Consider the following 24,318-nt stretch of genomic DNA (forward strand, 5'->3'; position numbering starts at 1 on the left):
AGTGCTACGTTCCACATGTTTGGCAATCACTCGAGCAAAGTGTATCATACGTGGTTGCAACTGGATCTTTACGGCATCTTCGTGCTGATCGTTGGCACGGTGTATTCGGGCACGTACTATGGGTTTTACTGCCAGAAACAATACTGGGTGTTGTATTCCGCTGGGATTACTTCGATTGTCACGGGTGCGGCAACGCTTTGTTCGATACCGCGGTTCCGCACGCCGAAATGGAGGTGGGCGAGGGCGACGCTGTTTTGTGCGATTGGCTGGTCGGGGGCGGTGCCGATGACGCATGCGGCTCAGGCGTTTGGCAAGGAGCAGGCGGATAGGCAGATGGGGTGGCGGTTGATGATCTTTGAGGGGCTGTTTTATATTACGGGGGCTTTTATCTATGCGGTAAGTCTTTTCAGGACCACATTCGGTTGGAGTGAACATTACTGACATTTTGCAACAGATCCGCTTCCCGGAGAGATTTCGCCCGGGACTTTTCGATATCTGGGGTTGCTCACATCAGATCTTTCATCTTTGTGCTGTTGGGGGTGCGGCGCTGCATTTGGTGGCGCTGCTGAAGGCGTTTGATTATAATCATGATCCGGCGACGCGGATATGCTGAGGGTACCCCCTTTGGAGCTATCGAGCAAACGACTACTTTACCAATGCACACTGCATGTTCAAGACTTCATCTTCTCATTTATTCCCAATGCTCGACCTGAATAACGACCTTTGTCGCCCTCTCAGCTTGTCCGTCGGTCAGGGTCTCTAAGCTACCCATTGTCAGCCCACGTGCACTGATTCCAAGAGCCAGGGGCCAGCAGAGTTCATCGACCCCGCCCTTGACCCCACCGGCGGAGACACTCCTGAAAGATCGAGCATCGTCTCAACACCCTCATTCACCTCCGGCGAGGTTGAAGATATGTCCGCGGAGAACAAGACGACCGTCATCGTAGGCGCGGGATCCATTGGTCTGTGGACTGCCTATCATCTCGCGCACGCAAATCGTCGAACCGGTCTCTCGAGCAGCAGCACCATTATCGTCATAGAAGCATCAGCGAGCGCATTCGGAGAGACGTCCGGGACCTGTACAGGATGCATCCACTACAAATTCAACGATAAGATCATGGAGCAGTTTGGGAAGTACAGTTTCGCAGCTTGGCGTGATTTAGCAGAAAGTACCGAGCTGTGTGATACTGCTGGACTCCGCTTCCATTCCATCTTCGGGTTGACCAAGAACGATGGAGATGGTCAAGAGCTTTTGCCGGACTGGCTTCGAACGAGCGATGCGTGGGGGGTCGACACCGAGTTCTTGGGGGCAAACAACGCGATGGTGTAAGCATGCTTGTTGTACATGCATCACCTTCTTATGCTGATCAAGTTTGTTGCAGCAACCCAGTTGGCCTCGGCAAATGGCTTGAAAGAGCATGTATTGACATGCATGTTCGCATTGAGACATCTACAAGAGTCACTGCCGTCGAGTTGAACCAAGAAAACCGAGCCACTGCAGTAATCGTTGTTCGAGAAGACTCATCCTCAGTCAGAATCCCATGCGACAACTTCGTTCTAGCCGGGGGTCCATGGACTCCGATGGTCCACAAAACACTGTTTCCCTCGTCTTCAATCCAAATCGACTCCGCCACAGAGGCAGGTGACTGGATCGTCTTCCGAAATCCGAATCCTGCTGCGAAGAAGTCAGTAGCTTTTGTCGGCCTGAATGATATCGTGGGGGAAAAGTTGGAGTTCGCAGGTCGCAACGACGGCACGATCTGGGTTTGCGGAGCAAAAGATGAGAAGGGCACGCTACCTGCATTAGGCTCGAGAGGTCCGCCAGATGCTGCAAAGATTGCGGAACTCACAGGTCGCGCCTACCGTTTTCTTCGCCTTCACAGCGCTGACGATGCAGATGCGTTCAAGGAGCTAGAGGTTGTGGCGCTTGGACGGGCGTTTCGACCTGTTACGCGCTCGGGGCGCCCGATGATGGCTATGGTCGAGTCTGATAAACTCTCGCATCATAGCGGTCTTCAGGCAGATGGAAGACGTGGTAATGTGTTTTTGTGCTGGGGGCATGGGTCTTGGGGACTGACACTCGGACCGGGCACGGGGAAGTTGATGAGTCAACTGATTCTAGGTGGATCGACAGATCTCGATCTTTCACCATTTCAGATTCCAGAGACTACGTAGGATACGACTCGGAAATGCACCCACGTCAATGATCCCAATAGAACACCTAAGTGCGATAAACTTCACCTTCACTGAACTTCAACGCTCGCCATGCCAGCTCAGCTGCGCCTCTTGCAGCTTTGAAGCTAGGGTTCTCTTCTAACATTTCAGCTTTTGCGCCTAGCGCCTCGATGACACGTTTCGTAACCCTCCGAGCTTTCCCATCGCTGAGACTTTCGGGACTACCCGTCATCATCACAGTAATTGAATCGGGAGGATGAGGCGTCGGGTAATAATACTGGTGATACAAGAAACTTAGGACAAAATCTTGTATGTCCAGTTCGTCAGGCTCACCACCACTACCTAAGTCGAATGAGGTTGCAAGATCCATATACGGGTCCGATATCTCGATCGATTCCCGAAGGATGTCGCGGTGTAGAAGAAGCGCGGACTCAGTGTGTTCGACCAGTAGCGTATGGCGAGATGTGAGGTTCCTCCCCTCTTCACGACATTTCTCTTCGTTGTGGTAGTCTTTACAGAGACCCAGACCGTTTCCTGCGTATGCGGCGACGTCTTCGTGTGGATGAGATGCTTCTAGCCAAGGGCCCAACTTCGCGAGGCCGACATAGCTCGCCGCATCCGCGATGTCTTCTTGATAAAGACCTGGTAATGCCGGAAAGCTGATCAAGGCTGACAGCGGGGAGCCAGCATACGTTTCGGCTACTTCGATCACGGGCTTCAGGGCCTTGGCTATGATGCCCACTTCGCTCGATGCCGGGAGGCCGAGTTTCTTTCGCATGGATCGTTTTGCTTGGCGGGGCCAGTCATCAAAAATGTCCTTGAGACTGTGGTATGGAGGGCTGTTACCGGTCTTAGTAGTCGCTCAGATTGCCACTAGGCTACTTGCAATGGGAGCCATACCTTGGGTGTTGAGACGACGGGTGTGAGAAATGCCGTATGAGTTCGATGTACTCTTCGGACGCTTTTAGCTCTACCAAATCTTCCGTTGAGACATTGTTCCAACGAACAGATGCGACGATGTGGTCTACGGTTAGGGCGAAGCCAACCGTCGGCCGGTTGGATACTGTCTCGTCTAAGGATAGGATGGTCTGAGTGCAGGCGACTAGCCAGGGCGATAAAGCGAATGCGAGGATGAGGCATGACATCTTCGCCATGATAGTGATTGCTACGCTTCAGTGAGTTGGGGCAGTATCACAGCATATGAGAAGGTCTTTAGGCAACGATGATGTGCTCATGTGGCACAGTACCATCGGTGAGCGTGCTTCGCCCCTGATGTTTCAGTGCAAGAGCGGGGTTGGCTTGCTCAAGGCTGCGCAGTGTTTCTGTGCCGCTTTTCCATCGAAGCCGCGCAAATTGTGTAGTGTATTGGCGCGATCTGGTGTTGACTGTATAGCGCTTCGATGCTAAACTTGCGGTCAATACTCAACTCTGGAAACTGTTCGACAACTAGATCTTTCTAGATGCACTTGGTACAAACATCACAATATCTTCAGTTTGCAATAGTTCTTGTTTGAGATGGCTCAAATAGATTGATGTTGTTTGGACTTCGAAATCGGGAATGGCTCGTTCATGGTAGGTCGCCGCAGTACATGAACGTCACAACTCCATTCTTTCTTCGTGATCCAGCGCTCGCCACGCCATCTCCGCTGCTCCCCTTGCTGCGATATAGGCTGAATTATCAGCCAGAACTTCGGCATGCGCCCCAAGTGCTTCAAGCACAGTCTTCGTCGCTCGTTGCACCTTGCCGTCACCGACGCTTTCCGCATCACCCACCAAGATGACGGTCATGTCCGGTGGTCCTCTCCCTAATCGCTCGTTGTAGTGATGGTACAGAAAATGTAGCACGCTATTGCGAACGTCCTGCTCTTCCGGCGTTCGAGAGCTACCTAGGTCGAATTGCAGGTTAAGGTACATATTCGGCCATGACAGTTCGACTGCTCCGTTCAGACCTTCCAAGTGCAACAGCAGTGCGGTTTCCGTGTATTCAGCCAGCAGCACGGTACGGGTTGTGAAACTGTCTCCGTCGTCCGGCACGCATCGTTTTACGGGGTTGTAGCTCTTGCACAGGTCGTATCCGTGACCCGCGTATGCAGCGATGAGTTCGTGAGGATGACGCGCGAGGCCTTTTGCTAATCCTTCAAGACCAACGTAATAGGCGGCATCGACTATATCCTCCTGATATAGGCCAGGCAGAGCAGGGAAGCTCACTAGAGCGGAAACGGAAGCGCCCACAGATGCTTCAGCAACGTCTTTGATGGCTTTGAGCAATGCCGCAATTACAGCCACGTCATTGGAAGCAGGAAGTCCTTTCTTCTTGCGTGCGTCTCGTTCTCTTTGACGAGGGATATCGTTCCATAAGTCACCGAGTGATGCATATGGTGGGCTTGGGTGAGAATCAGCTTTTTGTCTTGAGCGTATGATCTGACAAGAAAACACACCTAGGATGCTGAGAGGACCACAACGAGAACCTTTGCATCAACTTGATGTATTCCTCCGAAGCTTCGACTTTGACCAGGTCCTCAAAGAACGTGCTGTTGTGGCGAATTGTGGCAGTGGCATGGTCGACCGTGAGTGCAAAACCGACGGTGAGAGTGTCTGCTGATGTTGCGCGGTAGGCTGAGGAGAAAAGTGACCAGCAGACTATAGCGCATATCATGAACAGATGGAAGTTGGGAGACATGACTGTGAAATAAGTTAGAAGCCCCGATGGATAGCGAGAGGGAGAGCCAAACAGTAGTGTGAGCTAAGTGGGCTCGCTGTTCCTTCTCAGCAGCGTTGTGAGATCTGGGGCGTGTTTGATCCAAAGTGATAGTCGCAGTGCCTCTGCGGCGCGGTGCCAGGGACCATTGTGCCGAGATCGATGCAACACTCTCGATGGGATGAGCGGCCCCCAATGTCTCAAGCAGTATTGCTATAGATTACTGTTTCTGTGCCGCAGGGCAGCCCCAAAGTTCTGGCCCCAGTTCCCACTACGGTTGATTGACGTTGGTGACGGCCCCGGGGCCTGAGATGGCACGGTGGCACCTTCTGGAGATTTGGAGCTAGCGTCTTGGCAGGGTCATGCCGTCATAGGTAACCCAACTGCATGCTTGCAGAAGGTCTGCGCTTACATTTGTTTTCACTCGGAACGAGAACTCGACCTCCTTTGCGCCCCTGCCCAAGTTGCGACCGCTTCTATTCATGCAACACGCATACCTGTCAAGATACATGGTGCAGGAGCCTTTCGTCCCTGCCGCTTTCCCGAATGGACGGTCCGTCTGACCAGATTCTCGAGCGTTACGTCAATACATGCTTCCTTAACACATACGCAGCGACCGAGCATATGATGCCCCCTTCAACCAGCGGCCAACCAAATCGAAAGAAAATAATAGATTGTGATGCCGATGCGATTTTCGGTATCACGGCAATGGTTATGATAGTGGCTGATAGCCCTGCGCTGTCAACGACCGCAACCTTTTCGGAATGTCCTAGCCACCACAGGACGGCCATACCGGTATCACGCGAAAGTCGCACATACCGTAAGCACACAGTACCGAGGAGTCTCATTTCATTAACTGTCTTCATTATGAAACGCTGACAACGCCGTATGCGATGTCGAGAAGAGGCGAGCGTGTTCCACAAGGTTGGGGCCATCGACTAGACCAAGATTCACTCTCGGGCTTGATAGAAGGCCACCGAATCCCGTGGACAGTATGGCTTCACCCTCATCACGAATTATCGCTCGTATACAAGCCATGGACTTGACAACGTCAATACACTGTGGTAGACACTTCCGGAGATGCCGCAGTGATTCGCTATGCAGCCCGCGCAATGATCGATGAGTGTCGGAGAAGCAGCGCATGGCAGACGACGTCAGTGTGCCGCGTTCCTACCTTCAGATGTCTAGGTAGGTAGTTCAAAGTAATGGCCCCTTCTGTTCCACTGCCGTGCCGCGATCAGTGTTTGAAAAGCACGATCTGCGGTCTTTGCCGACTTCACCACTGGCAGCAGGCAGTCCAGTGGCACAGCGACTCGAGACCGGGTCAGCTTTATGGGCTTTCACAGTCCCATGTGTCTCAGCTTCAAACAAGGTAATTCGTTCATACTTGCGAACCACGCCGTGACATGGAGCTCGTTTCTAGAAGCTCGTGGGGGCATGTTTGCATATAAAGCAACATGTCGGGGAGCATGTAGCCATCTACAGTGTTTTTCATCATTGATTTACACAGAAATCACCCACGATGCGCATTCAAGAGCTTCTAGTCTTAGCGGTAGCTTTGCAACCTTCCTTGACCGCCCTTATAGGCCATCGCTTCTATCCCCGGGACGGTTTTCAGGTCGACCGTTATGCAGCGCTCGGAGACTCATTCGCTGCTGGTCCAGGTGCTGGCCCCCAATACGACCATGGTAGAGAGACCTGGTGCCATCGCCATGAAGGTTCTTGGACTCGTCAGGTCGCAGCTGATGATATACTACGCAAAGGCAGAGACACCATAGATGGATTCGGCTTCGTTGCTTGCACGGGAGCCCTGACCAAGCACGTTTTCAAAGAACCACAGGCTGAAGACTCAAACGATTCCGGTGACCCCGTCCCAACACCAATTCCGCAAGCCCAGCGCATCAACGGGTTCTATCCACAACTTGTTACGTTATCGATCGGCGGAAATGACGTTGGGTTCAGCGACCTGCTTGACCAAGTAAGTCTGCAACCTCTCGTTAAAACCTCTTTGTATTGACGTATAACAAAGTGTATCTATCGCTTCCGCCATGTGGGATGCGGCGGGTGTAGCCCTTCACCACCGTTCAATGACTGCTCGGATCAGTGCCAGACAGCGATGAACGACGTACAAAAGAAGATTGATGGTATCGATGGAACATTTGTCGATGAATTCCCACAGGCTATCAAGACAATTTTCGACAACGCCCCCGGAACACATCTGTTCATTACTGGATATCCGCGTTTCTTCAATCCGGATACCGAATACTGCAGCAAAGTCAGTTTCAAATCCTTTTGCAGAGACAACAAGACCTTGCCACTTACGAAAGACCGGCGAACGCAGATGAACAGTCTGACTCTCAGACTCAACAAGAAAATACAGTCCATCATTGATGCAAGCCAGCCTGAAAGTGGGAAGATAACATACGTTGATACAGATCCGTACTTCGATGGGCACCGCTTCTGTGAAGAGGGCGTCGAAGAACCAAGCTATCGAAACAAGAACATTTGGTTCTTTCCTTTTGAGTTCTTTACCAACGGAGCGACGAACTTTACTGTTAGCGATACTACCCCCTCCGGTAACTGCCAAGCTAGCATCGACAGTGGTAGAGGGCCCGGTGACTATTTCACCTGTCTAATCGCAAACGAGGTGCTCAACGGAGCTTCAATTGATCTTGCGGATCAGCCGAATAACGTCGCGACCGATGATCCAGACGAGCCAACTGTGGAGTGGCTCCCGCTTGCGCTTTTACGTACTTTTCACCCTACCATTCAAGGCCACGAGGCCTACAAGAATGCATTCTTTGCTGCGTACCAAGGTCTCGAGGGCACTGCAACACCTACATCCGAGCTCTCCTGCAATGACTTGGAGAACAAGTACGTTGCGAAAGACGCGCTCCTTGATCTTATCGACAACACCTACTGTCCCAAGCTGGAGGGTGCTACTGGCTCTATCGGTACAGGGCATTATTTTTCAAGTACCCCCGAGGCAGTCGAAATCGGCGTCACCAGCAGACTCACCGCAGGGCCTGTACCTACCGTGGAGGAATGCAAGACAAATCTTCACAAGATATTAGACGAGTGCAACAACGACCGATGGAAAAACCCAGTGGGCTGGAAGGCTGGTGGAGAGTTCGAGATCAACGGCTGGAGATTCACCATCACACCCACGGGCCAGCGGCCCTCCACACCGAAAGCATGGTGCAAGATCGAGAACTGCCAAAACGGAGAGAAGTGCACCGCATCTATCTGGGGGGCGGGATGGCTCAGGAACGACTACGGCGAAAAGCTGCGCACGGCCTTCGCAGCCCAACAGGCCGTGTACAGCGAATTGAGATACGAAAATTCCCTCGGCGACAGCAAAGGTATCGATATGAGCCAATGGGATTTCAAGTACGAAGCTTTGGATGAACACGAGTGGCATGCGAGTCTCTTCTTGGATCTGGGTCTTCGCTTGCCTTACAAGCAAACCGTTACCGATGCTTTGCGATCTGCCGCTGGTGACGGTCTTGAGATCGGTAATGGCGGCGATTGCGAGTCAGAAGTTAACTACTAAGTGGCTGCTTGATCTTGAGGGGTTTCTTTGCGCACCGACCATTTTTCTGTCGCTTCTGTCATCGATTTCCTATCAGCTCCCGTATCGACGTTACCTGTTTCTCCGGTCGCTGGCGGCCGATGTCTTGACTGAACGACATGCGAAACTTCGCGCTCACTTGGTGCGTCTTTTATTTTCGTATTTAACGATGTAACATTTCCGTATCCCAGTAGAACAAAATTACAACTTGCTCGGTCGATCACTCCGTCCCGTGACTCCAGTATCCTGCCACACCTTCGCATGTTCGAGATCGCCGAAAAGGCTCAACAAGAGCGCCTTCATCTCATTCTTGACACTGCAGGAGCTTAGTAAAGTTTCTCTCAACTGTATGGAAAGATCTTACAATTCACGGTACTTGAGCTCTCCAGGGTATAGTGCCGAGGAGCAGAGATTGAACCTTCTATGAAGCCATCAGCTGAGCTCGACTGAACAAACTATGCTGCATTAGCGAGACTTACATGCAATACAAAGCGTTCCTGTCTTCAAAGTCCTCTTTAGGCTCCGAAGCCGGGTAGTGCTTGAGGTATTCGGCTATATAGGCTCCACTGATCTTGTGACGCTTTAGTCGCCATGGAGCTAGCTCATCTAAGATCCGATGGATACGGTCAGTGTCTGCCAAACCGCAAGCTCATGATGCTTACACTCGTGATGCGCATACGACGAGCACGCGTCGAAGATCACTGGCTTCCGCGTCTCTCTGTCAACTCCGGTATTGCCATCCCAAAGATCACCATGCATCAAGCATGCTGAAATACTCCTTCCCTCGGTCTCTAGAGGCCGCAACAATCGCGGTATCGCTTTGTTCACGACCAATGTGCGCAGCTGTATCATGTCTTCTTCATGGCCATGCTGCCCTTCTTCAAGATCGAACATCCGCTGTATGCCACGTGTAAAGCTCTCTTCCCAAGTATCGCAAAAGGTGGTGTCTTGAGGAAGTCTACCCCCGTATGTCGTGACGGGAAAGCCGAATCTTCCTGTTGGGGAAAGCGCGGTTTTGTGAAGGCGGGCGATCTGGCCAGTGAAGTCACTAATGCGTTGGAGCTCTTTACTTGATCTACTGTGAGATTCTTCACTGTGGTCAACTGCGGTGGATGCCTCGCCAGGTACTTCTCCAGTCATCTCGCGGAATGCGCATATGAAGACGTAAGTGTTCGCATCTTTTGTGTAGGTACCCCAACCGATCGGCTGCGGGACGAGATCTGGCATGTTTTCGTAAAGGGCTGACATTGAAGTAAACTCCCCAAGCATCATACCCTTACCTACATCGCCACAGGAGACCTGGATGGCGGTTAGGCTTAGCAAGAATTACCATGCATTAGGTTACCGACCTTCAGAAAATATGAGACTGCTTCGCCGATTGTATTCAGTGTGTGGATCCGAGCAGTTTGGTTCCAATTCGAGAAGCCATGAGGTGATATCCTTTTGATCTTAGACCCAGCAGGAAGCACTGATACTCACATTAGCAGCGTAGACGAGATCAAATGCCCTGTCAACTCACATGCTGCGACGCGGGGATCAACGTATGAGATCACCGTGCGGGGCACGACGGTCTTGATGCGCACGACCTCTGTATCAGCCATGACCCGAGCAACAATGCGCATGCAAAACCGGTGATAGCCAGCAGCAAAACGATGCGGAAACCGATAGTTCAAGTGTACAAGATGTGGCGAGTGCCAATACGGGAGTCATCGTTGGTGTAACATCCAACAGCGAACTTGACCCTTGCTTATCACAGTGCCACTTGAGTGCATGAGCCTAGCGATATGGCACTCTAACCGAACACACCACCACTTCCCGTCCTTGAATCTTAGCAACAACGACAGCAAAAACACGCGTCGAGATGGGCGAACCGGATGCAGTATCAGCGCCATCGTTCACCATCTTCACTAGCCGTCAGCGCACTTACTTCACCTACCTCCTCGGCTACTTGACGCTCGCTTCGTCCTTGACGGCTACAATCTACCTGCCGCTGATCGAGAGCCTAAGCAGGCAGTACAATGCGTCCATATTCGCGATCGATCTGACCATAACGCTTTATCTCGTCTTCCAGGCAATCTCACCAGCTTTCTTCGGCCCATTGTCAGATTCACTTGGTCGCCGCCCAGTCTTCTTGATGACCTTTGCGATATATCTCGCAGCAAGCCTGGGCCTGGCTTTTAATAAGAAGAGCTACGCCGCACTACTAGTCCTTCGGTCCTTGCAGAGCATTGGAGGTTCGGCAGTGATGTCGCTAGCTTACGCGGTCGTCGCCGATATCTCTTTGCCTGCAGAGCGAGGCAGAATCCTCGGACCCATGCTTGCCGCTACGAACTTCGGACCATGTTTCGGACCTATCATCGGTGGCGGTATCGTCTTAGCTACGGGGCAAACGCAGTGGGCTTTCTGGACGCTTGTCATCTTTGGCGCATCTTCTTTGATGCTGATCGGATGGACTATGCCCGAAACCGGAAGAAAGATCGTTGGCAATGGAGAGGTCTGTCCTCGCGCCTTGTGGAAGACATGGTGGTCTGTCATCAGGTCCAGCGGAAGACGAGAAAGACAGAACGACCACGAGTGCTCCAATGACGTATACTCCGAGAAGAGTGGTAAAGGCGTTTGGAGCTTTCCAAATCCGTTCTCCTCGGTGCGTCTCATTTTCTACGCTGACACGTTCCTCATCCTCTGGTCAGCAGGCTCCCCATACGCTGTGTGGTACTGTATCCAGGCCTCTATACCACTGATTTACGGTCAACGATACGGTTACAACCCATTAACCGTCAGTCTATGCTTCTTATCCGGAGGCGCAGGAGTCATCGTAGGCGGCTTCGTTGCAGGTCGTCTCATGGACTTCAACTACAAGAAGACGGCCGAATCATATGGTCTCCCATTAGACCGTGTATCTGGGGACGATATTCGAAATTTCCCCATTGAGGTCGCTCGTTCCCGTGGCTCGTATACGTTGCATGTGCTTTCCGTCGGCACTCTCATTGGCTATGGCTGGGCCATTGAGCGTGGTGCTCATGCCAGCATACCACTCATCTTGCAATTCTTTGTTGGTGTTAGATGTACCATCGTATTGCAGCTGTACAGCGCTTTGATGGTGGACATCTTTCCTGACAAAGCCGGTACTGCGGCGGCCTCGAACAACATCGTCCGGTGTACCCTGTCGGCCGTCGCAGTCGCGGTACTCCAGCCACTCAGGGATGCCATAGGAGACGGCTGGATATTCAGCTCTATTGGGCTGGTCGATGGCGTACTCGGCATGTGTGCAGCCGCAGTGTTGAGGAAGTGGGGGTGGAATTGGGGGAGAGCAAGAATTGGCCGCGACTGATGTAATTCGGATGCAAATGGCATGGTGCTGTCATTTGGTATCATGCGGCCAGATGAGTGAGGCGGTTGGTGAATCCGTGACGCGTCTGCACGTGCGCCATGACGCGCTAGAAGCTAGTAAACAAAGAAGGCCCGACTCGCCACGCAGCATCATTCCATGTGGAAGGCATTATCGGGAACTGAACAGCAACACTTGATACACAGAGTCTGAAACCGCGCGCTACCGGCTTTTGAACACCTTGTTAGCCACTATATATGTACCCAAGAACCAGATTAACGTGTGAGGACCACGAGACGTAACTTAGACTCCAAACTCCCAGGCATTAGATCAACGCAAACTCTTGGGCTTCGTCTTCTTTCCAGTTCACTGCCTCTGTATTCCACGGATCCATCCAGTCTTCCAGATAGCAAGTGCTGACAACCTCATACGCGTCTTTTTCAGGTATGTGTCGAAGCGCGACTGGATGCGAGCAGCCATGCAGAATGCAGATCAAGTCGCCTCTTTGAAGCCCGCTTCCTGTCGCGAGATGTCCATCTTGTGTAATATGCAACTGTCGCCCTTGCATGACAACTTTGATATATTCAGTTACGGTACGCTTTTCCATGTTGTGATCCTGGACCCAAGATTTGTATTCGGCAGGATATGTGGGATTTTTCACTCTGCTCGTTGCAAACCACCAGTATTTGATCTGGAGTTGGCTGGCAAATTTAGCGGTATCCTCCGGCTCGTACGTGCAGGGTCCACAATGCCCTTCCGCAAGAAGCGCCGGTAGTATGGACTCAAGCGCTGGTAAAGGTACGTCTGGATTATAATATCGAGAAGTCGTCCAGGCGGTTCTTATTCGCAGCAGCAAAGGCAGGTACGCTGTGTTGATGTCTTCTTCCGACGATGAGATTCTGTGGTCAACTTCTACGTCTACGGTAGCAACGACCCGACCATGTACCCACAGAGTGCGCTCATCGCATTTACCGTTCCATGAATACATCTCAGTTTGTGCGTTGGAGCTACGTAGCGCATGTAACGGCAAGAAAGGCACGACGAGACGGTGTGCGGTAAAGTTGGGAACCCAAGAGGGTATAGTCTTCGTTGTGGATGATCGTGGCAGAGTCTCGAAGATATCCAGGCTTTTGGTACCCTCGATGATGGAGCGTGCGGTTGCTACCAGGGCGGCCTGCAAAGAAGTCTCATAGGACGGTTTCAGACAAATCCGGTCATCTTGATTCATTCCAAAGAAAGCATAGAGTTGATCATGAACGCTGGAAGTTTTTGCTTCGGCACTCAACGTAGGCAGCACCTGGTCTAATGGAATCGGAGATTTGTTTGATGGCTTATGTCTCTCTGCCCATCGATCATGCATCTCTTTCAATACCCCATAACCGGACGGCGTAGACAGGTTGTCCGTTTCCAACTTCCATGCAGTCTTACACAGTTCCCAGAGGGTGGGGAGTACAACCGTTACGCGATTGAAGGGTGGGATCATGGAGTCTTGTAGGATGAATGCCGACTTTCGTGGCAGAACCACTTCTTGAAATACCCAAGCTCGAGAGAACCACGGGCTCTTCAGGATATTACCGCACAAACCCAAAAGGTCCTTTTGTTTACGCTTGCAATCGACCATATCACTGATAGTATGGTCGGCGTGCTGTTTACTCCAACTGACCCACATGTAGTAGCTCGGGGGTGCATAGTCGAGAGGAACTGAGACTACACTGTCCAACGATGAGCATTGGGCCGCGATGCCAGACTTCAGTTCTTGAACCAGCCCCAGCCACACTAGAACGCGTGAGCAGTTAGAATATATGCTGCCCATGATTGAGACTTGTTGCGCTCGTTCGGACAAATCGTCTTGATTGATGCATATTTGATCGACCCAAAGGTAGCCCGTGGAGCAGTCCATAGCGATGTACGGCAAGGCTCGCTTTAGGCTTTTTGTGATCCGAAGTAACGTGCCGTCCGACAATTCAAGCGCTTCTTTACGGCTAGGAGTACCCCAGACATACGACAACGCCTCGTACTCTGGAGCATGCTTGGTATCGGTGTTTAACAGCGAAAACTGCCACTGCATCGTACTGTCATGTACCTTCGTTGATACAATCTGTAAGAGCCGTATACTGTGCGCTGTCCCCAAGGACTTGTAACAGTAGGCTTCTTTCTCAGAGTGATGTGGGTGCTTCGGCATGGCTGTGCCTTCGTGATAAACGCCAGCTTTGGGTCAGCGACAGTGATGTGACGAGAGGGTTATGAGCGAATCGAGAAGAGACGAAAGTGATTGGCGATGGGAGGAGCTAATTTTCTCAAGGATACTATGCTTTCGGAAGCTTTGAGACCGAATGTGACGACCTTGCTGTGGCGAGGCGAGCAGCATTCGCCAAGGCGGTGACAACCTTGTACCGCGACATCGCTTCTGCGAGGCTGAGGTGGGGCAGTGTTCACTGGACGCGCGACTAGTAGATGGCTGCAAATATCACATGCTTTGACTCAGCGCTGCGTGTTTTGTACATTGCAACCATCAGAGGTGTAGCTCTGCGGTCAGTGAATCTATAGTGAGCATCTGCTCAGAGCTTGCTAGCCATATGTGAATTGTTGTGCTAGTGTCGTGCTCCAGTGCATGTTATGGCGCGTTTCGTGAATATTTGAATTGCATTACAAGATTCGCTAGTCGTTAAATTATATGTGCGTACAGGGTATCGCTTTTGATCGTGAAAGAACTAAGATGCCGGACTCGGACTGTTGCGAGCTGGCGAAAGGAAATTCGAAGAAAGCGCAATCCGATACTTGGGGATGCGGTCGGGAGTAGGAGTAGGAGTAGGAGTAGAGGTCTTCTTGACGCCATTCAGAGGTGGATCAGCGATCTCTGCCTTCGCACTGTCGGAGGTGACCTTCGTCGGTGTGCTCTCCGTCTCGATCGTCGAGTCTTTTCTGCGCTGTTGCGGTGTCGGGGTGTCCGGCGTCAACGGCGGGCTGTCTTTCGAGGCCTGCGGTGTAATGCGCTCGCCGTTCGTCCCACCCTCTAGAACAAGATTCAGATTCGCTGGCGTGCTCGCTGTAGATGATGCAGCAACAAGGTCATCGGAAGAGCGTTTTGTCTGCGAGAAGTGTGGCGAGGTGATAATGTGAGCGTGTGGGAAGCCAAAGCCTTCGAGCTTAGCTGCCATTGCTTGGTTGTATTCTTGCAGATTGTTCGTCTCGGTAGCCGTTGTGGAGGGGATGCTGAAATCGTCATGGGTCTCATGAATGGTAGTGATTCGCGAATTGCCATTCGCGACAGCTTCGTGCGACACAGTCGGGCCCTTCCATTCGGGATGTGGTATGCGTCCGATGACATTCAGCCTGCCTGTCCCTAATTTCGCCCATTCCCAGATGCCTCGACGCGTCGGTGATCGCTGTGGTGGCTGCACCGGTCCTCCCTCTAGCTCCCTCAAGGCTTGGTCTTCAAGCTGGCTATTCTGGTGTGGGTGAGACGCGTCGTCTGAGCTTCGGCGGCGCTCTTCTAGGACTGGGCGTGACCTCTGAATCTCCGTTCCACTGCTTTGAGCCCGCTCCAGGCGTCTTCTCTCCGGCGGCGTCACTTTGCGCAGCTTTTCCCTGTCCTTCTCCCGCTCGCGAATCGCGTCGAGATTGGGTGCTTGACTGGCCACTGCCATCTCCGTCGATGTGCCAACCGTCGAGCTCGCCGGGCTTGTCAGGCGACGGCGGAGAGGACCGGCGCTTCCTTCTTGTGGGCGAGCTTGCAGGGGATGAGGCGGGCGAGGCGTCTTCGGGGGAGGAGGGCGGGGAGGGCGGTTGTGCTGGTCGGAGCTTATGTAGGGGACTGATTTGGCGGATGACAGGCCGGCTTTCTTCTTTGCTGGTTAATGGACGTTATTACGCGTTTTGACAGCAATGGGATGGCTGAAAGGGTGCTGAGAGTGGGCTTGGGAGAGGTCGGAGTCACACACCTTGCTTCCCTTTGCCCTTGCCCTTTGTGTGGCAGTTCGGGCCAGCTTCGTGGTCATGGTAGTCGCACTCATGACCCTCATCTGTTGGATCGTCGAACAGCATGCCTCCAGTGCCCGACCTGATTGCCTTGACCAGATCGATGGCGAAGTCGGGGTTGTTTTCGAAGCACTCGCGATAGGTTTCGACGTCGCGCTCACTACCAGGATCCATAATCTGGCGGGCCGCGATGCGCGTCATGAGCGTGCGGAAGGGCGACCCTGTCGGGCTCTTGCGATAGATGTCATCAATCTCGTCAGCGTCAGGTACTAGCTCGGCCTCATTTAGGCCTTTTCGGTACTGATCCATTGCGACGTTCTTCAGTTGAAGCATGTCAAAGCGATCGCACAGCAGATAGAGTCTGTGACAGCTCACAGCATACTCATACTTCTGGTTGGCGTCGGCCATGTCAGAGACATCGTCGAGGCTGCCCTGATATAGCCATTTCACCAGCAGCTCGAAGCCGGCAGGGTTGTAATCGGGAAGATCGAGGCGATCTTTCCTAGTGTGGCCGTCGGCATCGCCTAGCAGCTCGTTCTCGAGGGTTTCGGAGTGGTGGCATAGCAGATTGCGATGCAGCGACCAGTGGCGCTTGGACTCGCCTACGTAGACGTCGATCATAGGGCCGGAGAGAAGTCTATCGCGTTGCAGCTTAGCTTTGGCCCGCACATGGAGGCGATGAGAGTAGAGACGGTGGGTGAGAGCCGGGCGCACCGCGATGCATCGCGACGGCGCTTCGGGTCTTTGCGCCAGCGCCAATTGCGGTGCATCGGCAGGCGGCGCATCCTCCATGAAGTCATCCTCCTGTTCCAGCGATGTCTGCGATTGCGATGCACCCGCCTCGTCACCGTGGTCGAAGAAAGGATCGTCTACGTACTCAGCAAAAGTCGCGGCAGGCACGTCGCCAATGCTGCCAGAAGCCATCCGTGACCGTTTGGAACCCGGGATGGCAAAATCACGATGGTATTGTCGCAGAGTCTGCCACATGCAGCGCGGAGATAGCGCTCATGGATGCGCGATGGCTTATATGGGGGATAGTACGTGTCGCGATGCGGTGAGGGCTGTGAGGTGTCGTGGTGAGGTGTACCGTCCGTGTAGACGTGCTGGAGTGGAGACATCAAGGATGGCTGGGTGGCTCCTGCCCTGACGTCGTTGGCCCGCCCGGGGTAGCTTCCGCATTGCCTAGGCCCAGATCATCGCCCTCACTCCGGACCTGCAGCCAACAAACATCAACTCAACATCTGGAATCTGCTTCCCCAACACCGCATCATGGTAACATCAAATCTTGTTGTTGCGCACGATGGCTGTGCGGAAGCTCATTTTGCGTACTCTCGACATCGCCGCGCTAAGCACATGTGACGTTACCTTTTTACCATAGCTTCCCATGCTAAAGCAGTGTCGTTAAACAGGGGATGCTCTCCTTGCCGAAGAACCGCTGTTTCCGGCGACGGCAAAGTTCTGCTAATCTGAGCCTGCAATTTGGCTTTTACATATCGGTAAACAATCCGGAGAGTACATATACAAATCGACTCATTGGTTCCCTCGGCACAGATGCTACAGCCCCTCATCCTCTGCAAGACTGACCCGTGGTTCATCTCTCCACGTCCCAAACATCACCATTATATATTTCTAGCAATCTAGAGATATTTCATTTTTAACTCTACCTTCCGCCCCACCAACGTACACGTCAATCGCATCCTGTCACACCATGCCACCCATGATCAGAGACAAAACATCGTTCGACGCGATCGTCGACCCTACCTCTTCTCAGAACACCCTTTCACTCAAGCGAATCTGGAGGAAAGCAATGCCACGCGCAAATCCTTCGGCGAAGCGGTCGCCTGATGGGATTTCCAAAAAGCGAAAGCTTGCATTGTACTTGTTGCCGCGGCCTCCGATCAAGTATCTCGTCACAGACCTTGTCACAGACCCCAGGAACAGGATAGCGAAGTAACTTCAATACTGTTAAGATCGGCTCGCGATCTTCGAAGGATCATCTGAGCCAATGAGAGACACACTGCACACGCCAAGAACAGCAGCCGAGACTGCTGCCTGTTCATGTCTTCTCACACCACATCCATATTTCAACTCGACGGCATCGAACTCAATGGCCAGCTCACGGTCATTAGAACCCTCGTTCGGCTGGGAACCTTCTGATCATTTCCTTCTAGTACGTCGGATTGCACTCTACGCCTTTTAGTCAACACAGCGAGCACGAGCAAGCTCTATCGAATGCGGCTGATCTAGAGCAAAAGGAGAAATGGGATCCAGAATCATCTCTACACCAAGACGAGCAAGAACGGAACATTATCAAAGCCTGGATCCACCTCGGTGAGCGTGGCCGTTCGGTAAGATTTACCTATCCCACTTCATGGTTTCTTCCGAACTCCACTCACTGGCGCGGGTCTTGATCAGCTTTACCACGAGCGATGCGACGATATACCTCTTCCTCAACACATCCCTTCAAATCTGTCAGTCTTCGAGAAGCGCCGCAAAGTGTCAGATCCAGGCAAATGGGATCGTGCTGCTGGTGCTATATGGATCCGGACATGGTATGGCAATGAAGCATCTCATGGGCAGAATCTGGGTGAAGAGATTGTTACACGCGCAAGTGCCGACGAGGCATATTCCCGACTATGGCAGAAAGTAACGTGCTGTCCGGAACACAACTACAAGTTCGACGAAGATTTGTTTGGTCCTTTTGTGTTCGACGACAACGATGCCGCATACGGAGTGGCGGCACGGGACGCCGATGACGAGGTCGAGTTGATGGATGGTATACCACCTTTCATCTTAAATGCACTAGTCCGATGCCCCGACGCGATGGAAGGAAGCAGTGTGACTCAGATGATAGGTGAGGAGTACGAAAATACCCATCAAACGTTGCTTGTAGCGGTTGCAGACCGCGAAGCATGCGAAGAGGGATGGTTGTTGTTGATTGCACTTAACCACAAGGGCCAGGCTTTGCACCTTCGTGTCAGATGCAAAGCTGCCAATGTCTCACTGCAGTTGTACTCTTTCAGGATGGGAGGCGACCCATTGGATATCACGGAAAGCGAGGAGAATGTAGTAGATTACCTGGACGCCAATCGATCAGGCGATGGATGGGATGAAGATTGACATATTTTCAATAGCAATGGAGCGTTCTCCGGTCTTCTTATTGAGCTACAGTTTCTCAAAATGCCACTTGGCCATTACTTGGTGATCTATTCGAGGAACCCGTTTATAGGGTACTCAAAGAGAAGGACACATGCTCTCCGTTGTCCAGCCCATTCTTGACCACAATAACGCCATCCTGATGCACAATCACGATATCGTGGCTACGCCGTACCTTGGCGATAAGAGGCGAGTTGCCTGTGCGCCAAACCGATGGAACGAAAAAGTGCTTCTGGAATTGGTCGAGGACTTTGCGACCGCCTTCCCCGATCTGAACCGAGCAGACCCACCCCGTCTTGGAAAGGAAAATAAGATGCCACCAATCGAACTTTTTCACAGTACCAATGATTCTCTCCACATCGGGTATATCGGCTACATCTCTAATGGAAGACCAGCGAGTATAGGATTTGCTACGACCGCCTCCGAAAGGATATGTGAATGGGGCATTGGGCGTAGCCGTTGGCGATGGAGAAATACCTAGGGTTGAAGATGGCTTGGGGTTCAAGAAGACAAGAGACTGTGCCGCGTTGTCAATTGACATGTCAGGCGACGACGAGCCTCCGATATCAGTCGACTCGGGATCCAGAGTAGTCAGATCAAAGACGCGTATCTTGGTCATCATAGCGTCATTGGACTGAGGTCGCAGGCCCGGTACACTCTGCTGCACGGTTTGCGATCGCTGCAGAATGACCAGGTCATCGCCTTCGCTTGAGACAGAAATGGCATCCGCGTCGGCTTGTTCCCCGGACATGCGCCTCTCCATCTCGATCGGCACCACGGGGTTCTCAGAGGCAGCGATCTGGTGAAGGTCCTCCCATCTGAAAAGCCGCAGGATCTTATCCTCGAAGAGAAGCAGTTGTGACGGAGCGGATGGCCGAACAAACCATTTCCAAGATATGCGCTCGCGCCTGTCAAGCGACGCTACTTGCTTCTTGGTCGATAATGACCATATAGAGTCCGCCTCTGATGAGGAAACAAGTACGAACGAGCCCTCAGGGTGGACGAGGATCTGGCGTATGATGCAGCCTTGGCCTAACCTCGACTGGATCATCATCTCAGCACTCCATTCCCTCCGCGTGCCAGTCGTGATTTTCATGATGCAAAACTTTCCTGCTGAGTCTGCACTCGCTATCACTCGCGCTCTGGGACTCCAGTCCATGCATGTAATACTAATGAAGGAACCTCCATGCTTGTATAGCTTGCGCATGGTGTCTTCGGGGTCGTCGAGGTTGCAGGTATCGACACGTCCGTCGTTGCGCCCGCAGAAAGCCATACCACTTTGATCGCAACAGTGCAGCGTGGTTATAATAGCAGACTCGTTGACAACAGATTCAACAATGTCGTCTACTATTTGGTGCACAGATTCGCTAGGCTCGCTGGAGAGAGCTTCAGTGTCTTGCCCGAAGAGGACGAGTGGCTCCCAGACATTGGCTTGCGTACCCCGCGAATCCACGATGCGCAGGCTGTCGCTAGTGAAGGCGAGCGACGATACCGGATCTCCTTGTATATGTATGTTGTGAAGAGGTTGGAGCGTCTCGAAATCGAAAATCTTGATCCCGCCATTGCCGTCGCTTCCGGCAAAGGTCTTTTCATTACAAGACATAGCTATCTTCGTAACGCATGTCGCAGTTGTGAGGAGCGGCTTGCAAGTCCTACTATCGAACTTGACCAGGATATCGTCCCAATATGACACCAGAAGTCGTGGGTTTGCAGAGCTGGTATTGAAGACTAGACAGTTGACGGTGTGGCCTCCCTTGTCATTCTTGTGCGTTGCCGGTCTCAAGCAAGCCCCGATACGGTGCTGCTTGTCCAGAGACCACAGCTGTACCGGCTTGCTTCGATAGACTATCGCAAGTGTTTGTTGTTCTGTAGATAGCCTGGCCGCAGATGGAGATGGTGCAAAGCCTGAGTCTGTGTCTTCAGAGAAAGCGTCAATCCAGGGGACCTGGTGTAGCGGTGAGCCATCGGAAATTCTGTAAGTCAGAACATGCTTGTCTCTGGTCGCTATTGTAACCGACGTTTCTGTCTCGTCGAAAGTCAAAGCTAGGGTTTGCGAATCGGTAGCGATGTGGAAGAGTTGAACGCCAGTCGCCGCATCCCATAGTCTTAGAAACCGCAAACCAGCTGAGGCGATGACTTTGGATGTGGAACCAAACTCCAGAACTGATACTGATTCTTCATGTCTCATACTCAGGAGGTGTTCGCACGTGGAGGTTCGATAGACATTGACCAAGCCGTCAGCCAACCCAACAGCGAATCGTTCGTCTCGAGAAGCAGCCACTGTCGCGTAGGTGTCATGATATGAGATGGAGCATATCCTATCCCCCCAACCTGCGTTCCACGCGCCTACTAGCTTGATGCCATCCTCAGCATATCCGAAGTGCCGGTATACAGCAGAGTCTCGAGGACAAAACGGCGGCACGAGTGTGTGGATGGCAGCGGGATCGCTCAGAAGATTGACGCCGAACTGTGTTACCAACCTAGGTAAGTCGACGGCCCAGGCATGGAGATCGCTTTGCAATAACGGAACATGCTCCATCCTGCGGTTGAGGTAGTTCGACAGGTGTCTTGAAGTTCGATTAAGACAGTCCAAATCTTTGAGATGGGCCACGTGCTCGATCCAGGAAAGCACGTTTGTTCTGAAGAACTTGTCTAACGTGTTGAACAGTTCGTTGGACTGGGAGGATGCTCGAAGAATGTGTTCGCTGAACCGTAAACATACGTAGTCAGTCATTGAAGTCTTGCTGTGCCCGCTCGTAGTGGAGCTACGCCGTCTCCTTGAATAACTCAATTCATCGCTCATCAGATGATTGAGGCAAGCCGATGCAATAAGACTGTGTCCTTCGGCATAGTCAATTCGAAAGTCTGAGTTCAGATCCGGATGAGTGAGAAAAGTGCGGGCTGTTTCGTGAACTAGCTGTACCCGCGACTGCACATCAATATCGAGGAAGTATCCACAGAGATATTGGAGACTGGTTCGTAGATCGCGTGCTATAGGACTTCCCAGAGTCAGCCTGATAGCATCCTTCATCTGGTTGACGGTCAAGGGATGCACAGCGCAGATGGCCCATGTAATTGTATGCTTTGCTGCGCTCTTTGACCTCAGGGACTCCATTTTCCGGATGTTGTGCGTGTATAGGTCATCCATTTCTTGAGGAATCTCGCATAGAACCTCGTGAACTTCTCCGACAGTGAAAACTTCCCGAAGCTGTTTAGTCACTAGCACGGTCCACAAGAAGCTACCGCCAGACATGCGAACAATCTTGTCAACCAATCTTTCTCTTTCTTGAGTTGTATCAACGGGGAAGGCGGCGGACCATTTCTGGACGTACGAGGAGATATCGGGCAACAAATCCTCTGGCGATATGTATTCTTGCACCAGAGGAAGCTGCACGAACAAATCATCCAATGCGGGATCTGGTCGACTGGTGACGAAGATCTTCAGTGGGATGTTTTCGTCGATCTTGGACAGTAGACTGAAACATTCATTTAATGTGCCCCTGTCGGCTGCCTCGTCTAATGCATCAACCACCCAATAATGACTGCAGCGGTTGTGTGAGTTCCGCCCTGCATAGGAGCTGCAAAACACTTACGGGGTAGGGAATGTAACGTGAAACACACAGCTCGTGAAAACAGTGTTCCAGATGGTTCTCTGGTTGCGAGCATCGATGGGTGGACCTTTCTGTGAAAGCCGGAAAATCGCGCTACGAACGACAGGGTTGATCTGAGCCATCTGTAGCGCCATGGAGCGTAGAAAGCTGCTCACGTTGTTGTCGGTCTTATCACCTTTGTTGAAGAAGTAGTGACATACGGGGCTGTCTTGTAAGAACTCAATAACATAACTTGCGAGCATTGACTTCCCCGACGCCGGTGTCCCCTTCAGCCAGAAATAGCGAGGTGCTGGTGGCGACCGCCACTCCCGAAAACTGGTTCTGTTAGTGAGCCAGGAACCTGATCCAGTCATTCTTGTGTTATTGAGGGTTGAAAGCCTTTTGTCGTCTGATGCATCGATGGAGAGGTACTTAGCGATCTCCTCCATCTCGTTCGCCCTACTTTGATACAGCTCTGGTAAAGATAGCAGTACCGATGCATCGGGAGTTTTGATACCAATCTCCATACTTGAGAAATTCGATGGTGTTGTTTGCTTCTGCATTTCGAGCCTTATCTGATCGATTGTTGATGCCAGACGGTTTCTTAGAGACCTGTAATTTGAGTCCAATGTAGTCTCGAACTTGGCTAGATCGCGATGGTTCGCATTTAACAACTGGATGCGTTCTTCAGCGTAACCTATGACGGTCAGTATTAGATCCATGGCTATTATCGGCTAGCAGACCTAGAGTAGCGGATTCTTGATCGACGATCATTCCAACAGGAGGTGTGGGCTGAGACTCGTAGAATGTGTGCAAATGTATTCCCGCATAATGAATACGGAAGGAGTCGCTCAGAATACGTATGCTCTCTGACTTAGCTTGCAAACTGGATACGTACGCTCTTCGTCCACTTCCAGACAGGCGAAGGAAATTGTTTAAAACACCAGCGAGATTCGAGCCTCGGTGGGGAGTACCCAGGAAATACAACGAATGTAATCGGTTAGCGATGTCGCTGTAATCCGGATTAGTCTTAGATAAGACGCATGCTTTCTTGATCACTAAACCACCCATGCTGTGCCCTACAAGGATAATGCGACTATCCAGATTATTGATCTTTGGATCGCTCCTCAGGTCTTCGACTAAAGACTGACCGAAAGCATGGATGTCGACCGGACTCTTCAGCCAGGTGGCCCAATTCGCGTTGTATCCAAAGCTGTGGATACGGACTCCTTTGAAGTCTGGGTCTTTAGGTAACCACTCTTTTGGCCAAAAGTAATCGGCGTCTTGCTTGAGACACCATGTTGTGCTGGAACCACCGCCGAGACCATGCACAAAAACAAGGTCTGCGATGACTGCCGAAGTTTCGTCCGGTTCGTACACAGTATTTAGGCCAAATTCGTTCCGTGGCTTCTCGACTTTGGTCGTTGGTTTGCGACTAGAGAACGATTTGAAGCTGAATCTTCGGCCTATAGATGAGCCGAAAGATGCGATGCTGGCACTGCTGGTCTTCGCAGTTTTCCGCTTTTCGATGCTCTTATCGATGTCGGGGAGATCGCTGACATCCTGTAACATTGAATCAGTCGTTCATTTGAGACTAAAAGCTGTGGGCCTCTTACGTCATCCATCGCATGGACTTGATTAGAGAAAGTCGAGTTATCGTGCTGCCTGGACAAACAATGAGAACAGGTGGGTCTCTGAAGATGTGGAGCTGGCGAGATTGAGTGGAGTTGGAGATGAAAACAGGTCGCTAGAAGGTCAGGCTAGTGTACATGGGGCAATGCAGAGTCAGACTCTTCCCAAAAATGCAACCAATTAACCTATA

General features: G+C 51.9%; 6 protein-coding genes across 6 annotated transcripts; 2 read left to right on the forward strand and 4 right to left on the reverse strand.

Annotated features, from left to right (window-relative positions):
- Positions 1–2,221: 2,221 nt before the first annotated feature.
- Positions 2,222–2,953, reverse strand: J4E83_002468 (uncharacterized protein; the record flags this gene model as incomplete). The annotated part of the gene is made up of 1 exon (XM_049329414.1): positions 2,222–2,953. One exon carries the CDS (start codon positions 2,951–2,953, stop codon positions 2,222–2,224), a length of 732 nt encoding a protein of 243 aa, XP_049191093.1.
- An 818-nt stretch (positions 2,954–3,771) lies between these two features.
- Positions 3,772–4,855, reverse strand: J4E83_002469 (uncharacterized protein; the record flags this gene model as incomplete). Its single annotated transcript, XM_049329415.1, has 2 exons — positions 3,772–4,507; positions 4,644–4,855. The coding sequence occupies 2 exons, from the start codon at positions 4,853–4,855 to the stop codon at positions 3,772–3,774; spliced, it is 948 nt and encodes a 315-aa protein (XP_049191094.1).
- Positions 4,856–6,989: 2,134 nt separating this feature from the next.
- J4E83_002470 (uncharacterized protein) lies at positions 6,990–8,426 on the forward strand (the record flags this gene model as incomplete). The annotated part of the gene is made up of 2 exons (XM_049329416.1): positions 6,990–6,998; positions 7,053–8,426. 2 exons carry the CDS (start codon positions 6,990–6,992, stop codon positions 8,424–8,426), a joined length of 1,383 nt encoding a protein of 460 aa, XP_049191095.1.
- Positions 8,427–10,305: 1,879 nt separating this feature from the next.
- On the forward strand, positions 10,306–11,775 carry J4E83_002471 (uncharacterized protein; the record flags this gene model as incomplete). The annotated part of the gene is made up of 1 exon (XM_049329417.1): positions 10,306–11,775. The coding sequence occupies one exon, from the start codon at positions 10,306–10,308 to the stop codon at positions 11,773–11,775; it is 1,470 nt and encodes a 489-aa protein (XP_049191096.1).
- Positions 11,776–14,483: 2,708 nt separating this feature from the next.
- J4E83_002472 (uncharacterized protein) lies at positions 14,484–17,088 on the reverse strand (the record flags this gene model as incomplete). The annotated part of the gene is made up of 3 exons (XM_049329418.1): positions 14,484–15,622; positions 15,714–16,728; positions 17,080–17,088. 3 exons carry the CDS (start codon positions 17,086–17,088, stop codon positions 14,484–14,486), a joined length of 2,163 nt encoding a protein of 720 aa, XP_049191097.1.
- A 1,885-nt stretch (positions 17,089–18,973) lies between these two features.
- On the reverse strand, positions 18,974–24,068 carry J4E83_002473 (uncharacterized protein; the record flags this gene model as incomplete). Its single annotated transcript, XM_049329419.1, has 3 exons — positions 18,974–22,382; positions 22,500–23,193; positions 23,564–24,068. 3 exons carry the CDS (start codon positions 24,066–24,068, stop codon positions 18,974–18,976), a joined length of 4,608 nt encoding a protein of 1,535 aa, XP_049191098.1.
- Positions 24,069–24,318: the final 250 nt, after the last annotated feature.

This window comes from Alternaria metachromatica (assembly GCF_023757995.1).
Source record: "Alternaria metachromatica strain BMP 0045 chromosome Unknown scaffold_4, whole genome shotgun sequence".
NCBI classification, from domain to species: Eukaryota; Fungi; Ascomycota; class Dothideomycetes; order Pleosporales; family Pleosporaceae; genus Alternaria; species Alternaria metachromatica.